The 10,156-nt window shown below is 36.8% G+C and overlaps 2 protein-coding genes across 4 annotated transcripts; one reads left to right on the top strand and one right to left on the bottom strand.

Moving 5' to 3' along the window:
• The first annotated feature begins 866 nt into the window (after positions 1 to 866).
• Positions 867 to 2,928, top strand: LOC136218559 (probable glucan endo-1,3-beta-glucosidase A6). Its single transcript, XM_066005513.1, has 2 exons — positions 867 to 2,226; positions 2,789 to 2,928. Exons 1-2 carry the CDS (start codon positions 867 to 869, stop codon positions 2,824 to 2,826), a joined length of 1,398 nt encoding a protein of 465 aa, XP_065861585.1. The 3' UTR covers positions 2,827 to 2,928.
• On the bottom strand, positions 2,518 to 9,871 carry LOC136218560 (uncharacterized). Of its 3 annotated transcripts, none has more exons than XR_010683838.1 (3): positions 8,711 to 9,871; positions 3,274 to 3,593; positions 2,518 to 2,878 (listed from the first exon to the last, which is right to left on the bottom strand). XR_010683838.1 is itself a non-coding variant. In XM_066005514.1 (2 exons), the coding sequence occupies exon 1, from the start codon at positions 9,628 to 9,630 to the stop codon at positions 8,725 to 8,727; it is 906 nt and encodes a 301-aa protein (XP_065861586.1). In that variant the 5' UTR covers positions 9,631 to 9,871; the 3' UTR covers positions 2,518 to 2,878; positions 8,711 to 8,724. The 3 variants fall into 3 exon arrangements, 1 of the variants encoding a protein (XP_065861586.1); XR_010683837.1 differs by having other exon boundaries at positions 3,284 to 3,593; XM_066005514.1 differs by lacking the exon at positions 3,274 to 3,593.
• Between the last annotated feature and the right edge of the window lie 285 nt (positions 9,872 to 10,156).

The following is a 10,156-nucleotide window of genomic DNA, read 5'->3' as shown; positions in this document are numbered from 1 at the left end:
ATGCATCTAATGCTCCCTTTTACTCGGTATTCTTATATAGAATTCGTTTGAATGGCATATTGAAATTTAGACGTTAATCTCAAATTTCAATTCATTTCCTTTTGCATGGATTCAATCCGTTCTCCCACTAGCCTTTGGAGATCAAGACCCTATCTCAAATTTCAATTCATTTCCTTTTGCATGGATTAATCTAAGTTTGCTTTTAATTTGTAATTGTACATTTGATCCAATTTCATCTTGTTTTGTTGGCCTTACATTTTTTTTTTAAAAATTGTTGTCGTCACACACTACCATTAATGAGTTTGGAGATGACTTCTTCTCATTGTTGGTTGACGAGGCACGAGATAGTTTAGTTAAGAAGCAAATGTCCATTAATATATAAAAAAAAAAAAAATTAAGCCATGGTTTATCAATTTTCAGACTTTGAAATTAGGGATAGAATTGAGCTTGTAATATATGATATGAGCTTAATGGACTATAGATCCAAAGAATAGAGGTGAGTTGTTAATTGTAAATATGGTTAAAGCTTGGTGTAAAAGGAATGATGATCTAGAAAAATAACATAACATGATGATATGGATGTTGAATAACTAGTCTTAGGGATTACGATAGTTATTTTGTAATAAAATGGGGGAGTAATTGAGAAAACAGAAAGAAAGAAAGAAAGAAAGAAAGAGTGCATCAACTTTAGGTGTTGTGTTTTAAAAATGATGATGAGCTTTAATAATGAAATCTTCACAAAGATCACTCTGCTTAATAAACAAAGATTCTTGGAACCACCCTCCTCTTACCTATATTCTCTCTTCCTTTATAAAGGATTCACATTCACAATCACAATAATCACAATCACAATGGCTGTTTTTCCAATGCTTTCCTTCTCCTTCTTCTCTTTGCTTTTGATTTTCTCCATTAACTTAACAGATGCTGCCATTTCTAGCAAAATAGGCATCAACTACGGCCAGCTAGGAAGCAACCTGCCAACTCCATATCAATCTGTTCAAATTCTCAAATCTATAGATGCAGAAAGAGTTAAGCTTTACGATGCCAATCCTGACATCTTGAAACGCTTAGCAGGAACCAAGATTCATGTTACCATTATGGTCAAAAACAATGAGATCATCAATATTTCTTCAAGCCAGACTCTAGCTAACAGATGGGTTACAGACAATGTCCTTCAGTACTATCCCAATACCATGATTCGTTTCATTCTAGTTGGTAATGAACTTCTCAGCTATTCTTCAGATCAAGATAAGGCCATTTGGTCTAATCTTGTCCCTGCAATGCGAAAAATTAAGAACTCTCTCAAATCCCATAATATTCTCAATATCAAAATTGGTACCCCTCTAGCTATGGATGTTCTCCAGACATCTTCTCCACCCTCAAATGCAACTTTCAGGTCTGATATTTCAAACACAGTCATCTTACCCTTGCTCAAATTCTTGAACGGTACTAAATCCTTCTTCTTTATTGATGTCTATCCTTACTTCTCCTGGGCTACTAACCCTACCAATGCAACTCTCAATTTCGCATTGTTCAAATCAACTACTAACTATACTGATCCTGCTACTGGTTTAGTCTACACAAACATGCTTGATCAAATGCTCGACTCACTTATTCACGCCATGACCAGACTCGGTTACCCCAGTATCAAGCTTTCTATCTCAGAAACTGGCTGGCCTAGTGAGGGTGATATAGATCAACCCGGCACTAACATTTACAATGCAGCTACTTACAACAGAAATCTGATAAAGAAGATGACTGCCAACCCCCCAGTTGGAACCCCAGCTAGACCAGGAGTAGTCATACCGACATTTATTTTCTCATTGTATGATGAAAATCAGAAGACTGGACCTGGAACAGAGAGGCACTGGGGGTTGTTTAATGCAAATGGGTTGCCTGCATACGAAATTGATTTGAAAGGAAGACACTCAGAATCAGAGTATGTGAGCTTGCCGGAACCGAATAATAACGATCCTTACAAGGGGATGTTGTGGTGCGTAGCAGCCAGAGAGGCTGACTCGACTCAGTTGGAAAGGGCATTAACTTATGCTTGTAGTCATGGAAATGGGACATGTGACGCCTTGACACCAGGTAAGCAATGTTATGAACCAGTTTCTTTGGCCAGGCATGCTAGTTATGCCTTTAGCTCATATTGGGCTAAGTTTAGGACCCAAGGTGGCACTTGCTATTTCAATGGACTTGCAGAGCAGACCACCACCAATCCCGGTAAGTTCTTTGAATTTTCTCACCTTTTAATGTTCCTATACGTTTAAAGTCTTAACTTAAGGGTCTGTCCAACAAACAGTTGGTTTGAAGAACTAAAACTAATTGACATGATCTAACCAACTACGATGGCTCTTCCAAATGTCTATCCCTTGCCTACTGAAGATTCTTCCTAACTTTATATTATCATAACTATGCAAAGCTTGGTTAACAAAAAAAAAAAAAAAAACAATTTCTTCTTTTACTTGTGTTATAGACCATGAAAATATAGAGAAATCCATGGGATACCATGTAGATTAAGAAATCCATGAGACTACATTGATATATTAAACTTAAGATGAATACACATATTTATACAAAGGTTCTCCCTAAGTTACTCTTACAATTAAGCAAACATAGCAGCCCCACTAGGCCATACTAGTAGCCATCTAGTTGTCACAACAGCCTTAGGCATGCTTACATTTATTACATTGACTTATTCTATAACACTAGGCATGCTTACATTTATTACATTGACTTATTCTATAACAACTTATTTATAGAATTTGGATATTCTGTTGAGCAGGTCATGGATCATGCAGATTCCCTAGCGTGACTCTCTGAGTAGGATTTAGCTTCTGCAAGCACTTCAAATAATGACAAGAGATGCTCCCCCCTACCAAATTATTCTTCCGTTATTTCTTATTTTTTCTTTTTCCCAATTCATACAGAAAGCTCAAGTATTGTAGCACTTGTAAGGAAATGAACTATCTTTAGTAATTTATAGCACATCATCATCAGTATGTCCTCTTACTCTCAAATTTCTGCTTTCTAAAATAACAAATTATTAAATTTGAATGCATTTTAAGTTTACTTTTTCCTTACTACAAGCAGTACAACCACTAATCCTTCAAAAGAAAATAATAATAATAAGAACAATTGATATATTATTGTTGTTGTAGTTATTAAAAGACTATAGACTCATTAATGGTTAAGATAATTAACAAGCATGTGAGCATTTTCTACCACAGCAACATCATGAACAACTGATTTAATAAAAATCTGGGATACCTGGAAATACCTGGGCCTATATTATTTGACGATGATGCCCCGTCCAGATTACTTGCTAGGCAGGAAGCTTATTCAAAGAGCAATACATCGCACAGCCATATCAATCAACTATAAATAACTCCAACCAAATAAACAGTTTGCAGATGAAAAGGAAAGGACACCAAAGAGGAGAACAAGAACAAATCATTTCAAAAACTTCAGTTCATTGTGAACAAAGCTGAGTTGAGGCCTCTAAATCATTAACGTTCTTAGGATACAAAGCTGGCCAAAGCTAGAAGGATCGTATGCATTTTCTTTAGCACTTTCTACCTTCTGCATAACTGAAATGAAGGAAAAATTTATATATTGCTCTCAAAACTTTATGAAAAACTATTCAAACCGTGAAAAGATAGTCATAAAAAATAAAATAAACATCAATAAACACGAGTAAAACAAATAACTAATTTGACTGGTTCAGAAAAAGTCATAACGACAACAGAAATGACACTTCAAAACTATGTGCAGCAATAACTAAATATGTGAACAAAACATCCAGAAGATTGCATCCTCGTATCAAAACTATCAATTTCACACTAATCTCTTTGGTTCCCTCTCCCCCTTTTCTTTTCTTTTTTCTGAGTATGAAAAAACAGAAGGACAAAGAGATCAGCAAGCTAGCGGTTTCCAGAATTTAAGGACAACATTTTGGTAGGCAACAAGCATCTACTATGTGAAAAACTAGGGTAACAATGAAGATGAAGCATCAGCAATACTTGCACTAAGATATGCAGAATCTGATTATCAGAATGTTAAATTTCATAACAATTTAATTATGCTTAAATTTCTTGTTTAAAAGAACACAATTCAGAAAACACAACATCAAACATGGAAACCCCACAGAGATGCTAAAGACCCCAACAAGACAACTTTAGATAAGCCCTGCCATTTTTGCCAGCCTGTGTAATTCTATCTTCAAGATATTTTAAGAATCAAGTCAGACGTGCTTGGACAAGTGAGATACAGTAACCCCATGCAAGGCTATGTAACAACAAGGTACAGAGTCCTTCAAAATAGAGACCTCAGTTACAGTATGTCCAGTTCAACAAGAGGTTACTGCTTCAAAGATAGGCACTCCAGAAAGTAAGTTTCCACATTTGTCAAAATAGATTTTATTTCAATGTTTCATGAGCTGAATTAATGAATAAAAGAATCCAAGCGAAGAATCATATAGGTATATATGCCAACTAGTTGCTGTTAGCAATCATGATTCAACTTTTTCTATATGGATGTTCTCTTATATTCAACTAGGAAAGAAGAAATTTTGAGGCCTTCTAATTTTCTTAAGCTCTCATGTGTTCAAGAAAAACCTTCTTTCTTGACTGTAATCCATGTCATAAAATAGCTTAGATTATAATTCGTAATCGTAAGTGTCAATTAAGTATCGGAAAATAATTCTTTTTAGGACAATGTTTACCACAAGACAATTATTTTCTTAAGTAAAGTTAATTTCTACTAGGCAAAGGAAACCTAAGTATACTCTTTTTCAGTAGTTTGATAAAGGAAGAATAAACTCTGTTTCTCATATTAGAAAATGATTTGTAAACATATTATGCATGGATTTGCTGCCTACAGGTCTAACAAACAACCAATTTCATGCTTCCATAGTTGTTCAAGCCACGCCTCACTCAAGGCTCAAGGTAGTGAGCCTTGATTGCAGAAAGCGAGGCCCTGTTTAAAAGGCTCTCACCTAGTGCGCCTCGCCTGGGCCTTGGAGCCTGAATCAAGGCGTGCATCTGTATTTTCACTAAGGTTTTTCTGTTTTTCCACTGTTTTGTGTAAAACAAATGGTTGACTAATCTCAACCACTACAACAACAAAGCCTTAGTCCCGAAATGATTCGGGGTCGGCTAACATGAACCATCATATAAAACCGTGAAATCAAGTCGTGTCAGCGACACAAATTCGCTCCCTCCACTCTGTCCTATCCACTACCATATTTTCCTCAATTCCCAGTAAACTCATATCACTCTCTATCACCCTCCTCCAAGTTTGCTTAGCTCTTCCCCTACCCCTCACCACTACATCCCTTTGCCACTCTTCGGTTCTCCTAACCGGCGCATCAAGCGCTCTACGTCTCACATGACCAAACCACCTTAGTCGGTTTTCTCTCATTTTATTCTCAATAGATGTGACCCCTACTTTTGTCCTAATTATTTCATTACGCACCCGGTCCTTTCTCGTATGACCACACATCCATCTCAACATACGCATCTCCGCCACCGACATCTTATGGATATGGCAGTGTTTCACTGCCCAACACTCCGTACCATATAACAATGCTGGTCTAATTGCCGTCCGGTAGAATTTTCCCTTCAATCTATTAGGCATGCCGGGATCACAAAGGAAACCCGTAGCACTCTTCCACTTCGACCAACCAGCTTTAATCCTATGAGCAACATCTCCATCTACTTCTCCATCCGTTTGGATAATAGATCCTAAATACCGGAAGCAATCCGAGGCCTGAACAACTCTCCCATCTAGGGTGATTGTCCCTGCCTCCCTACTCCTATGGCCGCTAAACTTACACTCCAAATATTCTGTCTTACTTAGACTCAACTTAAAGCCTCTAGATTCTAGAGTTTGTCTCCATAGTTCCAACTTCCTCTCCACTCCTTCTTTCGTCTCATCAACCAACACAATATCATCTGCAAACAGCATGCACCATGGTATACCATCTTGAAGTGAACTTGTTAGTTCATCCATAACGATGGCAAAAAGAAATGGGCTTAGTGCGGAACCTTAATCTAATTTAAATAAGATTAATCTTAACCCTTGATCTAAATAAGAATATCAATACACATAACTAAATATAGAAAGACTAGAGAGTGATTAAGAGCAGTCACGTAAAGAAGAGCCTCCTGCACTCCATTCAAACAGAAACTGCGACAGACTCACAGAAGAATATAAAGTGACAATGAATGGTTATTAGTTTAGTAGCATTAGTTAGGTACTTAGGTTAAGACGTTAAATATATATTAATGTCTCTATGAAGTATGAACTTAACTTGGTGTTTGACATTTATGATTTAGTATTATGTTCTTATGTGGTTTTGTTTTGTTTGTGTGGCCACAAGTGTTTTTGGTTTATGGTTTAACTAGTTATATTTTTTTTTTATTTTCTTCATCTCGTGTTCCTCAGGCGCGCGCTTTGCATTGCGCCTTGAGCCTAGTCTCCAGGACCCCTTAGCACTTTGCGCCTTTAACAACTATGCATGCTTCATACTTCAGCAGTAACAGGGTAAAGATGATGCAAATAAGTATAGCTTTATAACTTGTCATGATCAGATCGAACCCAATTCAGGAAACCCAGAGTTCATATTTACACTGCATTTCAAGTGGGTGTATCATGTACGGGTCCCTACATCATGAATGATTAGGGGAGTTAACAGAGAATCAAAGAGTTTAAACTTGATTGTCGGTTCTGCATGCTTCAATCCAACAGGCTCAACTCTTCCTAGGTAAAGAAGAAATAACGGAGCGCAAAGATAGCAGGAATATAAAAGAAATGTAAAAGTTTGTTCTGCTGCCCTAGCAAATATGGATTTTATGCATAGACATTTCATTAAATTGGAAGTTGTAGTGCAGGACTTGAATTCAATGAAGCAGGGGGAGAATATCTGATTTCCCGCTTTGATTAAAATGATTCGTCTAGATATATTCAGCCTTTACAATTTATTTGGAGCCACTAGCCAGTGGTCCGCAGTTCTCTATAAATTTAATATGCTTACTTACTAGGAAGGTATGTACTAGAAAAATGCAGTTTTTGTTATATGTTTCATGCTTATTTTCTTTAAAAAAATAAAAAGCAATAAAAATTTATTAGTTTAGTTTTCTTACAAAACATTTGCTGTAAAATGCAATAACATTCAGTAACCCGACAAAGGGTAAATGCTAAACCCTGAACTGTTTACTGTCATAACAGGAAAAATTGATCTATCCCAGTTACATTTGCACAGAGAAGGCTGAGAATTATCTGAAAGGGTCAAATGCGCTTATGGTCACTGAAATTTAGATTTAATTTCCTGAAGGTCTGAGAAATTCGTTTTATTTCAATAAAATAACTAAACTTTGCATTTGGTTTCAATAAAGTCATTCCAGATGATTTCTCAAGAAAAAAAATCACCGGAATGGCGCTGAAAAATCTTTGACCTTCTGCCAAGTAAATGCCACATCAGACAATTTCACCAACTGTCTGTTGTTTCTGATCAGCCTCCAAAATCACAACTCTGGGGATTTTGGAGGTTAACTTTGAAGATTAATAAAAGTTGGGTTAAAACAGACAGAAATTTTAATAATAGTGGAGTTTTAAAAAAAAAAAAAAAACAGAAATTTTAATTTTTTTTTTCAAATTTGTGATGTGCTACAAGTCAGACAGTGCAAAATTGTTGTCCAACATGGCGCTTAGTTGACAGTGAGTCAAAGGTCTTCAGCGCCACATCATTTTTCTGGTGAGTTTTGTAGAGAAATCAGTCATAATGACTTTAGTGAAACCAAATGCAAAGTTCAGTTATTTTATTGAAACAAAATGAAGTTTGGTGACCTTCATGGAATTAAGTCCAAACTCCATTAACTGTTGCTGCATTTGACCCTTATCTTCAAATAAGATTATGAAAGAAGTTGTGGAACCTAATACAAAAATCTACTTGAGACTTCAATCTCCAGACAAAGAAAATCTTAGAACCAATTATGAATAAGTTAAGAAAACAGAATTTGGATAAACTTCTTAAGACAGAAAACCTTGTTCATTCAGCAGACAGGCATTGCAACTTTACATAATTCTAACAAAAAGATGGCCATTTGGCTCATAAGCAAAAAGAATAACAGATTTTTCAGAATTTGTTAAACTTCACCTATAAAGAAAACTTAAAATTGAAATAAGTTCCTGATGTGGATGTAGCAAAGACCTTCTGAAATATGACAATGACCATCTCGATCCTCTGGCTGCTAGATAATATGAATCTACAGTAATGACTTGTATTCCCTAATTATTAGGTTTGTCTCTCATTAAGAACTAACGAGCTGACACACAAATACTTAAAAACTAAGAATAGGCTACATCATAACATACATATACATTAAGAAGAATAGAAATTAGAGATTCAGTTTTCCATAATGAGCTAGCATAGTCAATGTATGAAACAGTTGATCAGCAAGATAAGAAATGTGAAGTAAATATGAACTTGTCACATTGACAACAATAAAGACTTCAGTGCAGAACTGCACAGCTTTATATTTGTCTAACAATTACTGAACACCCAGTACAGCCATCATAGCCAAAAAAATATTTTCCCACATCAAGGTGCTTAGATCAATTTCAATGTAGTAAAAAGAGCTTCTAGATTCTACTGGGAGTACACAAAATCATTACAAAAAACGAACCCTAAGAAATTTAAGCATACCATTATCTCTATGTCTAGCGCTGAATATTAAGCATGGACTTGGCCTCACTCTGCTCCTCCTGCAAAGAGTCACTGGCATATTTACTGAGCAGTTCCATTTTTTTCTTCTCCAAAACCATCCTTTCAATTTCTTTCTCATCTGGCAGCGGCACATGTACCACAAATTCCCGTTCCTTCTCCATTCTCTCTCTTTCTTCTTTCTCTCTGTCCATCCTCTCCTCTTCCACCACATCCTCCTCCTCCTCAACCAAAACCTCTGATGCCACAACCCCAACGCTCACCACCTCCTTCGCTCCTTTCCTAGCTTCCCTCCTAATCTCGTCCAGTCTCCTCCATTCCTCCACAGCAGCAGCTCTCATTCTCTCCTGCGCAGGCACTTCCACTTTCTCCAGAACTCCGTCTTCATCATCCCTATAGCCATAATAGCTCGCATCAATCCTCTTATATATGTCATACCTAGTTCTTCTTTTTCTCAATTCCGGCGGCTTCTCGAACAATTCTCGAACTCCCGGTAGTTTCTTAGCGGCACCAAAGTAACGGTATCCAGGGCCACGGCCGCTAGGGTTGGGGACATCAACTATATTGCCTTCTAAATCTGTCATTTTAGGGGCATGTTTAGCGTAGTTAGGACCACCGAGCTCGACTATGCGGCGTTCCCAATGAGATTTTTCGCGAATAAGCTTGTTGATTTCGTCGTTCAAGTCACGGAGGCGATGTTCGCCAAGGCCTTCGTTCTGGATTTCGGCAACTTTGCGACCGATCTCTCGCATGATCTGCTGACGCCATTTATCGGCCTCGGCTAGGTCGCGGCATTCAGAGGCTAGAAAGGGGCGGCGCTCTTTGGGTTTCTTCTTTTCCTGTTCTTTTAGGGTTATAAAGCGATTTAGCATGGATTGAGCCTTCTCTTCATTACGAGCCATGTCTCTGCGTTGCTAGAAGTTTCCAATCGGGAGAGTTGAAAACAGAGAACGCGGTACCTGAGTTAGAAGTCCGTAGCGAGAAGAAAATAGATGCAGTTTGCAGTTAGCAATTCCGAGTTCAAATTTATGTTATGGATTAGAGAAGATCGATGTGTGTGTATATGAATATATACGTCAAACCTCTTGATCTTTTGTTTGGCGCTTAATACATCCTTTCCCTACTGCACTTGCTAAAAATTTGGTTGTCAAAGACGTCTCGAGAGCTCTTGAACTTAAATAAAATATTCATTTACTTAGAATGCAATCAATTAATCACTCAGTTTTAAGAAAGTAAGTTAAATATGAAAAATATTATACGCATTTAAAATATATATATATTCAAAACTTAAAAAGTAAATGCATAATTTGTTATTCTAAGTCTTTAAAACAAATTAACTTTCTGTTTTGTACATTTGTATGACGTTTCTATAAATTTAGGGACTCAATCATGATATTTTAAGCGAGTTATGTGACTAATAAAATACTA

This window comes from Euphorbia lathyris, chromosome 2 (assembly GCF_963576675.1).
Source record: "Euphorbia lathyris chromosome 2, ddEupLath1.1, whole genome shotgun sequence".
NCBI classification, from domain to species: Eukaryota; Viridiplantae; Streptophyta; class Magnoliopsida; order Malpighiales; family Euphorbiaceae; genus Euphorbia; species Euphorbia lathyris.
The sequence above is the reverse complement of the archived record's forward strand: the minus strand, read 5'-3'. Positions and strand labels throughout refer to the sequence as shown.

Bases quoted from the DNA above. Each gene is read 5' to 3' on its own strand.
- LOC136218559 (XM_066005513.1), top strand. From the start codon at position 867: ATGCTTTCCTTCTCCTTCTTCTCTTTGCTTTTGATTTTCTCCATTAAC. The intron at 2,227-2,788 runs GTAAGTTCTTTG...TCTGTTGAGCAG, and splicing joins GCAGACCACCACCAATCCCG to GTCATGGATCATGCAGATTC.
- LOC136218560 (XM_066005514.1), bottom strand. From the start codon at position 9,630: ATGGCTCGTAATGAAGAGAAGGCTCAATCCATGCTAAATCGCTTTATA.